Source organism: Oncorhynchus clarkii, chromosome 15 (assembly GCF_045791955.1).
Source record: "Oncorhynchus clarkii lewisi isolate Uvic-CL-2024 chromosome 15, UVic_Ocla_1.0, whole genome shotgun sequence".
Taxonomy (NCBI): Eukaryota; Metazoa; Chordata; class Actinopteri; order Salmoniformes; family Salmonidae; genus Oncorhynchus; species Oncorhynchus clarkii.
The window spans coordinates 1,439,316-1,451,742 of NC_092161.1; the positions used below are offsets into that span (position 1 = coordinate 1,439,316).

Sequence of the window (12,427 nt, forward strand, 5' to 3'; positions counted from 1 at the left end):
TACACTGGTAGTGGGTCTCCAGTCTGTAATACACTGGTAGTGGGTCTCCAGTCTCTAATACGGTAGTGGGTCTCCAGTCTGTAATACACTGGTAGTGGGTCTCCAGTCTGTAATATACTGGTAGTGGGTCTCCAGTCTGTAATACACTGGTAGTGGGTCTCCAGTCTGTAATACACTGGTAGTGGGTCTCCAGTCTGTAATATACTGGTAGTGGGTCTCCAGTCTGTAATACACTGGTAGTGGGTCTCCAGTCTGTAATACACTGGTAGTGGGTCTCCAGTCTGTAATATACTGGTAGTGGGTCGCCAGTCTGTAATACACTGGTAGTGGGTCTCCAGTCTGTAATACACTGGTAGTGGGTCTCCAGTCTGTAATACACTGGTAGTGGGTCTCCAGTCTGTAATACACTGGTAGTGGGTCTCCAGTCTGTAATACACTGGTAGTGGGTCTCCAGTCTGTAATACACTGGTAGTGGGTCTCCAGTCTGTAATACACTGGTAGTGGGTCTCCAGTCTGTAATACACTGGTAGTGGGTCTCCAGTCTGTAATACACTGGTAGTGGGTCTCCAGTCTGTAATACACTGGTAGTGGGTCTCCAGTCTGTAATACACTGGTAGTGGGTCTCCAGTCTGTAATACACTGGTAGTGGGTCTCCAGTCTGTAATACACTGGTAGTGGGTCTCCAGTCTGTAATACACTGGTAGTGGGTCTCCAGTCTGTAATACACTGGTAGTGGGTCTCCAGTCTGTAATACACTGGTAGTGGGTCTCCAGTCTGTAATACACTGGTAGTGGGTCTCCAGTCTGTAATACACTGGTAGTGGGTCTCCAGTCTGTAATACACTGGTAGTGGGTCTCCAGTTTTTTCAATTATGTCATCTGTATGTAATCTTCATCGCAAAACTCTCTGGCACTCCCAACATAGGCCTGGTTTTATTGGTTAGCGTCAACTCTCTCTCTCTCTCTCTCTGTCTCTCTCTCTCTCTCTCTGTCTCTCTCTGGTCTGTTTGTTGACGTGTGTTTTGTGTGTTGCAGGCTGCCTTATTGGAGAATGGAAACTGAGTGTTCTAGAATTGTGACAAACATGTTAACTTTTATAATCAGAATAGATTTGTCTTGGCTCTGGGGGAGAGGAGGGTAGAGATGTTGTCTTGGCTCTGGGGGAGAGGAGGGAGGGTAGAGATGTTGTCTTGGCTCTGGGGGAGAGGAGGGAGGGTAGAGATGTTTTCTTGGTTCTGGAGGAGGGGAGGGAGGGTAGAGATGTTTTCTTGGTTCTGGAGGAGGGGAGGGAGGGTAGAGATGTTTTCTTGGTTCTGGAGGAGGGGAGGGAGGGTAGAGATGTTTTCTTGGTTCTGGAGGAGGGGAGGGAGGGTAGAGATGTTTTCTTGGTTCTGGAGGAGGGGAGGGAGGGTAGATATGTTTTCTTGGTTCTGGAGGAGGGCAGGGAGAGTAGAGATGTTTTCTTGGTTCTGGAGGAGGGGAAGGAGGGGAGAGGTGTGTTGTCTTGGCTCTGGGGGAGGAGAGGATAGATTTTCTTGGTTCTGGAGGAGGGGAGGGTAGAGATGTTGTCTTGGTTCTGGAGGAGAGGAGAGAGGGGAGGAGAGATGTGTTGTCTTGGCTCTGGGGGAGGGAGAGGATAGATGTTGTCTTTGTTCTGAAGGAGAGCAGAGTAGATGTTTTCTTGGTTCTGAAGGAGAGTAGAGAGGGAAGGAGAGATGTTTTCTTGGTTCTGGAGGAGGGCAGGGAGGGGAGAAGTGTGTTGTCTTGGCTCTGGGGGAGGGAGAGGAGAGATTTTCTTGGTTCTGGAGGAGGGGAGGGTAGAGAGGGGAGTAGATATGTTGTCTTGGTTCTGGAGGAGGGGAGGGAGGGAGGGGAGAGATGTGTGTTGTCTTGGCTCTGGGGCAGGGAGAGGAGAGATGTTTTCTTTGTTCTGAAGGAGAGGAGAGTAGAGATGTTTTCTTGGTTCTGGAGGAGAGTAGAGAGGGAAGGAGAGATGTTTTCTTGGTTCTGGAGGAGGGGAGGGGAGGGAGGGGAGAGGTCTGTTGTCTTGGCTCTGGGGGAGGGAGAGGAGAGATTTTCTTGGTTCTGGAGGAGAGGAGGGTAGAGAGGGGAGGAGAGATGTTGTCTTGGTTCTGGAGGAGGGGAGAGATGTGTGTTGTCTTGGTTCTGGAGGAGGGGAGAGATGTGTGTTGTCTTGGTTCTGGAGGAGGGGAGAGATGTGTGTTGTCTTGGCTCTGGGGGAGGGAGAGGAGAGATGTTGTCTTGGCTCTGGTGGAGGAGAGATGTTTTCTTGGTTCCTGAGGAGGGGAGGAGAGATGTTTTCTTGTGGCTCCTTCTGAGAATAATTATGTAAACATGATGTCATGGTGTTCAGAGCTGGTGGGGGATGCAGTTAAAGAGAGAACTAACTTGTTCTTTCTTTGTCGCTCTCTCAATCTATCTCATTTCTCTCTGCCTTTTTGTCTTGCTTTCTCTCTCTCTCTGCCTCTCTCTCTCTCTCTCTCTCTCTGCCTCTCTCTCTCTGCCTCTCTCTCTCTGCCTCTCTCTCTCTGCCTCTCTCTCTCTGCCTCTCTCTCTCTGCCTCTCTCTCTCTGCCTCTCTCTCTCTGCCTCTCTCTGCCTCTCTCTCGCTCTCTCTCTCTCTCTCTGTGTCTGCCTCTCTCTTTGTCTCTGCCTCTCTCTCTCTCTGTGCCTCTCTCTCTGTGCCTCTCTCTCTGTCTCTCTGCCTCTCTCTCTCTGTGTGTGTGTGTGTGTCTGCCTCTCTGTCTGCCTCTCCACTGTTCTGCTCTGATGAGAGGAGTGGGGAAATACCCTGAGAGACAGATGAAGAAATGTTTATTTAATGAGTGATGTAAGAGAGCTGAAAGAACGTGTGTGTGTGTTGGTCACCGTGCGCATGCTTGCGCCCATGCATTTGTGTATGTGAGGGACGTGTGAGGGACGTGTGTGTGAAACCTTTTTATTCCCCCTCGATCAATCCCATGTGAATCTATTCACTTTTTACTTTCTCAGTCCTGTTAGAGGCTCTCATGTCCCGTAACAAAACCACTTTCTTCAAATGACAACTCATTCCAAGTGGTGATGTCATCCCTGGCTGTCGGAGTGCAGCGCGGAAGGAAGCGGCATACGTCAGTGTGTGAGGTAGTGGTGGTCGTGAGTAGCCAGAGTTCTAACCACACCCCTTACTAATGATTCCATTACGTTCTCCAGCTCTCCTTCCAGGAAGTGAAGCCCACGCTGATACAGATTAGCGTCACATCTGGGCGATTCCACGCCAGCTGGAGATGGAAATATTTTCGGTATCTCAGATTGTTCTGGCAGTTCTCTCACAAACTTAATTGGGAGTAAAGGATGTTTGAAATGCCTTTTACACTTGTATCACAAACCATTTAAATCCTAATGAAAGTGGCCATTTTAGACCCTTCTAGACCTACATATGCTTCCTGTCAGACCCTATGATCTGTTAACTATATATATATATATATATATATATATATATATATATATATATATATATATATATATATATATATGTATAATACAGATTACACCAGTGTCATTATACCTCATGATCTGTTAACTATATACAGTGGGGCAAAAAAGTATTTAGTCAGCCACCAATTGTGCAAGTTCTCCCACTTAAAAAGATGAGAGACCTGTAAAAAAAATCCAGAAAATCACATTGTAGGATTTGTAATGAATTTATTTGCAAATTATGGTGGAAAATAAGTATTTGGTCAATATAGTATAGTATGGACTGTACTATATATATGGACTGTACTATATCTGTACTATATATATGGACTGTACTATATATCTGTACTACATTGCTCAAAAAAAATAAAGGGAACACTAAAATAACACATCCTAGATCTGAATGAATTAAATATTCTTATTAAATATTTTTTCTTTACATAGTTGAATGTGCTGACAACAAAATCACACAAATTATCAATGGAAATCAAATGTATCAACCCATGGAGGTCTGGATTTGGAGTCACACTCAAAATTAAAGTGGAACACCACACTACAGGCTGATCCAACTTTGATGTAATGTCCTTAAAACAAGTCAAAATCAGGCTCAGTAGTGTGTGTGGCCTCCACGTACCTGTATGACCTCCCTACAACGCCTGGGCATGCTCCTGATAAGGTGGCGGATGGTCTCCTGAGGGATCTCCTCCCAAACCTGGACTAAAGCATCCGCCAACTCCTGGACAGTCTGTGGTGCAACATGGCGTTGGTGGATGGAGCGAGACATGATGTACCAGATGTGCTCAATTGGATTCAGGTCTGGGGAACGGGCGGGCCAGTCCATAGCATCAATGCCTTCCTCTTGCAGGAACTGCTGACACACTCCAGCCACATGAGATCTAGCATTGTCTTGCATTAGGAGGAACCCAGGGCCAACCGCACCAGCATATGGTCTCACAAGGGGTCTGAGGATCTCATCTCGGTACATAATGGCAGTCAGGCTACATCTGGCGAGCACATGGAGGGCTGTGCGGCCCCCCCAAAGAAATGCCACCCCACACCATGACTGACCCACCGCCAAACCGGTCATGCTGGAGGATGTTGCAGGCAGCAGAACGTTCTCCACGGCGTCTCCAGACTCTGTCACGTCTGTCACATGTGCTCAGTGTGAACCTGCTTTCATCTGTGAAGAGCACAGGGCGCCAGTGGCGAATTTGCCAATCTTGGTGTTCTCTGGCAAATGCCAAATGTCCTGCACGGTGTTGGGCTGTAAGCACAACCCCCACCTGTGGACGTCGGGCCCTCATTCCACCCTCATGGAGTCTGTTTCTGACCGTTTGAGCAGACACATTCACATTTGTGGCCTGCTAGAGGTCATTTTGCAGGGCTCTGGCAGTGCTCCTCCTGCTCCTTGCACAAAGGCGGAGGTAGCGGTCCTGCTGCTGGGTTGTTGCCCTCATACGGCCTCCTCCACGTCTCCTGATGTACTGGCCTGTCTCCTGGTAGTGCCTCCATGCTCTGGACACTACATGTTGTAGACTCTGTCTCATGCTACCTCTAGAATGAAAGCACCGCCAGCATTCAAAAGTGACCAAAACATCAGCCAGGAAGCATAGGAACTGAGAAGTGGTCTGTGGTCACCACCTGCAGAACCACTCCTTTATTGGGGGTGTCTTGCTAATTGCCTATAATTTCCACCTGTTGTCTATTCCATTTGCACAACAGCATGTGAAATTTATTGTCAATCAGTGTTGCTTCCTACGTGGACAGTTTGATTTCACAGAAGTGTGATTGACTTGGAGTTACATGTGTTGTTGTTTAAGTGTTCCCTTTAGGGGGGGGGGCATGTCTGGTAAGGAGGAGGAGGGGGGTCATGTCTGGTAAGGAGGAAGGGGGGTTCAATGTCTGGTAAGGGGGGGGGAAATTTCTGGTGAGGAGGGGGGGGGTCAATGTCTGGTAAGGAGCAGGAGGGGGGGCATGTCTGGTAAGGAGGAGGAGGGGGGGGGGCATGTCTGGTAAGGTGTTTGGCATGTCTGGTAAGGAGGGAGGGAGGGGGGGGGGGTCATGTCTGGTAAGGAGGGGGGGCATGTCTGGTAATGAGGAGGATGGGGGTCATGTCTGGTAAGGAGGGGGGGCATGTCTGGTAAGGGGGGGGGGGGGGCATGTCTGGTAAGGAGGAGAGGCATGTCTGGTAAGGAGGAGGGGGGAGGCATGTCTGGTAAGGAGGGAGGGGGCATGTCTGGTAATGAGGAGGAGGGGGGGGGGTCATGTCTGGTCCAGAGGAGGGGGAGTCATGTCTGGTAATGAGGAGGAGCCATGTCTGGTAATGAGGAGGAGGGGGGTCATCTCTGGTAAGGAGGAGGGGCATGTCTGGTAAGGAGGAGGGGGGGGGGGGGGGTCATGTCTGGTCCAGAGGAGGGGGAGTCATGTCTGGTAATGAGGAGGAGCATGTCTGGTAATGAGGAGGAGGGGGGTCATCTCTGGTAAGGAGGAGGGGCATGTCTGGTAAGGAGGAGGGGCATGTCTGGTAAGGAGGAGGGGCATGTCTGGTAAGGAGGAGGGGCATGTCTGGTAAGGAGGAGGGGCATGTCTGGTAAGGAGGAGGGGCATGTCTGGTAAGGAGGAGGGGCATGTCTGGTAAGGAGGAGGGGCATGTCTGGTAAGGAGGAGGGGCATGTCTGGTAAGGAGGAGGGGCATGTCTGGTAAGGAGGAGGGGCATGTCTGGTAAGGAGGAGGGGGGGCATGTCTGGTAAGGAGGAGGGGCATGTCTGGTAATGAGGAGGGGGGTCATGTCTGGTAAGGAGGGGGGGGGGGTCATGTCTGGTAAGGAGGGGGGGGGGGCATGTCTGGTAATGAGGAGGAGGGGGGTCATGTCTGGTAAGGAGGGGGGGTGCATGTCTGGTAAGGAGGAGGGGGGGGGTCATGTCTGGTAATGAGGAGGAGCATGTCTGGTAAGGAGGAGGGGCATGTCTGGTAAGGAGGAGGGGCATGTCTGGTAAGGAGGAGGAGCATGTCTGGTAAGGAGGAGGGGCATGTCTGGTAAGGAGAAGGAGGAGGGGCATGTCTGGTAAGGAGGGAGGAGAGGGGGGCATGTCTGGTAAGGAGGGAGGAGAGGGGGGCATGTCTGGTAAGGAGGGAGGAGAGGGGGGCATGTCTGGTAAGGAGGGAGGAGAGGGGGGCATGTCTGGTAAGGAGGGAGGAGAGGGGGGCATGTCTGGTAAGGAGGGAGGAGAGGGGGGCATGTCTGGTAAGGAGGGAGGAGAGGGGGGCATGTCTGGTAAGGAGGGAGGAGAGGGGGGCATGTCTGGTAAGGAGGGAGGAGAGGGGGGCATGTCTGGTAAGGAGGGAGGAGAGGGGGGCATGTCTGGTAAGAAGGAGGGAGGAGAGGGGGGCATGTCTGGTAAGGAGGAGGGGAGGGGGGGGGGGGTCATGTCTGGTAAGGAGGAGGGGAGGGGGGGGGGGTCATGTCTGGTAAGGAGGAGAGGAGGGGGGGGGGGGTCATGTCTGGTAAGGAGGGGGGGGGGGTCATGTCTGGTCCAGAGGAGGGGGGTCATGTCTGGTCCAGAGGAGGAGGGGGGGGGGGTCATGTCTAGTAAGGAGGAGGGGGGGGTCATGTCAACGCCCCCACATCACCTCGACGATTTCGGGATGAAATCGCCACACCCCTGGCAGAGGGTTCCCTCGCGACAGTAAATCCGCATCTCGGTTCAGTCTGCCTGGCAGGTGTACCTCTGAGAGACCTCTGATCGCTGCTCCGTAGCAAGTGAAGTTGACAGGAGTGTATTCCTCCTTGGTGGTCGATGTCTGCCACCGTGGACGTATTGTCCAGCTCGACCACGACGTGTTATCCCTGTAGGGATGGAAGTGCCTGACGACTAGTAACACAGTGTAGGGCTGAAGAACATCGATAGAGGACATGAGATGAGCATCCTATTGATAAAGACCCTTGTATTGTAATGTGGTCCATGTACTTTACACCTGTGGGTTTGTCCTTTCTCTCAGGGTGAAGACTTTACCCGACCGGAGGAGTTGAGCTCGGAGCCGACCGGAGGAGTTGAGCTCGGAGCCGACCGGAGGAGTTGAGCACGAAATTCAACAAGATCACTTCCTGATGATGACAGTAAACATGGGTGAGTAGCATGACAACAACATGTCCTACAGCACACACACACTCAGCCTGTTTCCCATGTTATCCCATGCAGCAGCACACGCACTCAACACAAACACGTCTGTGCTTCATGGTTGGGATGGTGTTCTTCGGCTTGCAAGCCTCCCCCTTTTTCCTCTAAACATAACGATGGTCATTATGGCCAAAAAGTTTCATCAGACCAGAGGACATTTCTCCAAAAAGTACAGTCTTTGTCCCCATGTGCAGTTGCAAACCGTAGTCTGGCTTTTTTATGGCGGTTTTGGAGCAGTGGCTTCTTCCTTGCTGAGCGGCCTTTCAGGTACTTTCGATATAGGACTCGTTTTACTGTGGATATAGATACTTTTGTACCTGAGTTTGAAGGTAGGCCTTGAAATACATCCACAGGTGCACCTCCAATTGACTCAAATGATGTCAATTAGCCTGTCAGAAGCTTCTAAAGCCATGACATCATTTTCTGGAATTTTCCAAGCTCTTTAAAGGCACAGTCAACTTAGTGTATGTAAACTTCTGACCCACTGGAATTGTGATACAGTGAATTATAAGTGAAATAATCTGTCTGTAAACAATTGTTGGAAAAATGACTTGTGTCATGCACAAAGTAGATGTCCTAACCGACTTGCCAAAACCATAGTATGTTAACAAGACAAAGTGTATGTAAACTTCTGACTTCAACTGTATGTAGGACATCTCTATAACATGTCTGTCTGTCTATTTGTTCCCTAATTGATGTGACTCTGTAGTAGAGCGTTGTTTGTAACATTTCTCTGTCTCCCTGTGTTCCTCTAGATGACGAGGAGGCGCTGAACTCCATCATGAAGGACCTGGCAGCTCTGGGTCGCTGCTACGCCCAGCAACACGACAGCAGTAGCCACAAACCCAAGCCCAGGACCTTGCTGTACAAACAGGTACATATCTTACGCCCCTACCTTAGGCCCTACCCTAGACCCTGCCTTAGGCCCTACCCTATACTCTGCCTTAGGCCCTACCCTATACTCTGCCTTAGGCCCTACCCTAGACCCTGCCTTAGGCCCTAGCCTAGACCCTGCCTTAGGCCCCACCCTAGACCCTGCCTTAGGCCCTACCCTAGACCCTGCCTTAGGCCCCACCCTAGACCCTGCCTTAGGCCCTACCCTAGACCCTGCCTTAGGCCCTACCCTAGACCCTGCCTTAGGCCCTACCCTATACTCTGCCTTAGGCCCTACCCTAGACCCTGCCTTAGGCCCTAGCCTAGACCCTGCCTTAGGCCCTAGCATAGACCCTGCCCCTACCTTAAGCCCTACCCTAGACCCTGGCTTAGGCCCTACCCTAGACCCTGCCACTACCTTAGGCCCTACCCTAGACCCTGCCTTAGGCCCTACCCTAGACCCTGCCTTAGGCCCTACCCTAGACCCTGCCTTAGGCCCTACCCTAGACCCTGCCTTAGGCCCTACCCCAGACCCTGCCTTAGGCCCTACCCTAGACCCTGCCTTAGGCCCTACCCTAGACCCTGCCTTAGGCCCTACCCTAGACCCTGCCTTAGGCCCTACCCTAGACCCTGCCTTAGGCCCTACCCTAGACCCTGCCTTAGGCCCTACCCTAGACCCTGCCTTAGGCCCTACCCTAGACCCTGCCTTAGGCCCTACCCTAGACCCTGCCTTAGGCCCTACCCTAGACCCTGCCTTAGGCCCTACCCTAGACCCTGCCTTAGGCCCTACCCTAGACCCTGCCTTAGGCCCTACCCTAGACCCTGCCTTAGGCCCTACCCTAGACCCTGCCTTAGGCCCTACCCTAGACCCTGCCTTAGGCCCTACCCTAGACCCTGCCTTAGGCCCTACCCTAGACCCTGCCTTAGGCCCTACCCTAGACCCTGCCTTAGGCCCTACCCTAGACCCTGCCTTAGGCCCTACCCTAGACCCTGCCTTAGGCCCTACCCTAGACCCTGCCTTAGGCCCTACCCTAGACCCTGCCTTAGGCCCTACCCTAGACCCTGCCTTAGGCCCTACCCTAGACCCTGCCTTAGGCCCTACCCTAGACCCTGCCTTAGGCCCTACCCTAGACCCTGCCTTAGGCCCTACCCTAGACCCTGCCTTAGGCCCTACCCTAGACCCTGCCTTAGGCCCTACCCTAGACCCTGCCTTAGGCCCTACCCTAGACCCTGCCTTCGGCCCCACCCTAGACCCTGCCCCTACCTTAGGCCCTACCCTAGACCCTGCCTTAGGCCCTACCCTAGACCCTGCCTTAGGCCCTACCCTAGACCCTGCCTTAGGCCCTACCCTAGACCCTGCCTTAGGCCCCACCCTAGACCCTGCCCCTACCTTAGGCCCCACCCTAGACCCTGCCCCTACCTTAGGCCCTACCCTAGACCCTGCCTTAGGCCCTACCCTAGACCCTGCCCCTACCTTATGCCCCACCCTAGACCCTGCCCCTACCTTAGGCCCTACCCTAGACCCTGCCTTAGGCCCTACCCTAGACCCTGCATTAGGCCCTACCCTAGACCCTGCCCCTACCTTAGGCCCTACCCTAGACCCTGCCTTAGGTCCTACCCTAGACTCTGCCTTAGGCCCTACCCTAGACCCTGCCTTAGGCCCTACCCTAGACCCTGCCTTAGGCCCTACCCTAGACCCTGCCCCTACCTTAGGCCCTACCCTAGACCCTGCCTTAGGCCCTACCCTAGACCCTGCCCCTACCGTAAGCCCCACCCTAGACCCTGCTCCTACCTTAGGCCCTACCCTAGACCCTGCCTTAGGCCCTACCCTAGACCCTGCCTTAGGGCCTACCCTAGACCCTGCCTTAGGCCCCACCCTAGACCCTGCCCCTACCTTAAGCCCTACCCTAGACCCTACCTTAGGCCCCACCCTAGACCCTGCCCCTACCTTAGGCCCTACCCTAGACCCTGCCTTAGGCCCTACCCTAGACCCTGCCCCTACCGTAAGCCCCACCCTAGACCCTGCCCCTACCTTAGGCCCTACCCTAGACCCTGCCTTAGGCCCTACCCTAGACCCTGCCTTAGGGCCTACCCTAGACCCTGCCTTAGGCCCCACTCTAGACCCTGCCCCTACCTTAAGCCCTACCCTAGACCCTGCCTTAGGCCCTACCCTAGACCCTGCCCCTACCTTAGGCCCTACCCTAGACCCTGCCTTAGGCCCTACCCTAGACCCTGCCTTAGGCCCTACCCTAGGCCCTGCCTTAGGCCCTACCCTAGACCCTGCCCCTACCTTAGGCCCCACCCTAGACCCTGCCCCTACCTTAGGCCCTACCCTAGACCCTGAATTAGGCCCTACCCTAGACCCTGCCCCTACCTTAGGCCCTACCCTAGACCCTGCCTTAGGCCCTACCCTAGACCCTGCCCCTACCTTAGGCCCTACCCTAGACCCTGCCTTAGGCCCCACCCTAGACCCTGCCCCTACCTTAGGCCCCACCCTAGACCCTGCCTTAGGCCCTACCCTAGACCCTGCATTAGGCCCTACCCTAGACCCTGCCCCTACCTTAGGCCATACCCTCGACCCTGCCTTAGGCCCTACCTTAGACCCTGCCCCTACCTTAGGCCCTACCCTAGACCCTAGCCCCTACCTTAGGCCATACCCTCGACCCTGCCTTAGGCCCTACCCTAGACCCTTCCCCTACCTTAGGCCCTACCCTAGACCATGCCCCTACCTTAAGCCCTACCCTAGACCCTGCCTTAGGCCCTACACTAGACCCTGGCCCTACCCTAGACCCTGCCTTAGGCCCTACCCTAGACCCTGTCCCTGCCTTAAGCCCTACCCTAGACCCTGCCCTTACCTTAGGCCCTACCCTAGACCCTGCCTTAGGCCCTACCCTAGACCCTGCCTTAGGCCCTACCCTAGACCCTGCCTTAGGCCCTACCCTAGACCCTGCCCCTACCTTAGGCCCTACCCTAGACCCTGCCTTAGGCCCTACCCTAGACCCTGCCTTAGGCCCTACCCTAGACCCTGCCTTAGGGCCTACCCTAGACCCTGCCTTAGGCCCCACCCTAGACCCTGCCCCTACCTTAATCCCTACCCTAGACCCTACCTTAGGCCCCACCCTAGACCCTGCCCCTACCTTAGTCCCTACCCTAGACCCTGCCTTAGGCCCTACCCTAGACCCTGCCCCTACCGTAAGCCCCACCCTAGACCCTGCCCCTACCTTAGGCCCTACCCTAGACCCTGCCTTAGGCCCTACCCTAGACCCTGCCTTAGGGCCTACCCTAGACCCTGCCTTAGGCCCCACCCTAGACCCTGCCCCTACCTTAAGCCCTACCCTAGACCCTGCCTTAGGCCCTACCCTAGACCCTGCCCCTACGTTAGGCCCTACCCTAGACCCTGCCTTAGGCCCTACCCTAGACCCTGCCTTAGGCCCTACCCTAGGCCCTACCCTAGGCCCTGCCTTAGGCCCTACCCTAGACCCTGCCCCTACCTTAGGCCCCACCCTAGACCCTGCCCCACCTTAGGCCCTACCATAGACCCTGAATTAGGCCCTACCCTAGACCCTGCCCCTGCCTTAGGCCCTACCCTAGACCCTGCCTTAGGCCCTACCCTAGACCCTGCCCCTACGTTAGGCCCTACCCTAGACCCTGCCTTAGGCCCTACCCTAGACCCTGCCTTAGGCCCTACCCTAGGCCCTACCCTAGGCCCTGCCTTAGGCCCTACCCTAGACCCTGCCCCTACCTTAGGCCCCACCCTAGACCCTGCCCCACCTTAGGCCCTACCATAGACCCTGAATTAGGCCCTACCCTAGACCCTGCCCCTGCCTTAGGCCCTACCCTAGACCCTGCCTTAGGCCCTACCCTAGACCCTGCCCCTACCTTAGGCCCTACCCTAGACCCTGC

The 12,427-nt window shown here is 54.3% G+C and overlaps 1 protein-coding gene across 2 annotated transcripts in view; it reads left to right on the forward strand.

The window, feature by feature from the left end:
* Positions 1-12,427, forward strand: part of LOC139366864 (mitogen-activated protein kinase kinase kinase 22) — a 98,097-nt gene that overhangs the window by 18,285 nt on the left and 67,385 nt on the right. For both annotated transcript variants that reach the window (XM_071104560.1, XM_071104561.1), the window contains exons 3-4: positions 7,473-7,600; positions 8,407-8,525. In XM_071104560.1, coding sequence (XP_070960661.1) covers positions 7,582-7,600; positions 8,407-8,525 — 138 coding nt within the window. In that variant the 5' untranslated portion in view covers positions 7,473-7,581. The remainder of the gene's footprint in view (positions 1-7,472; positions 7,601-8,406; positions 8,526-12,427) is intronic.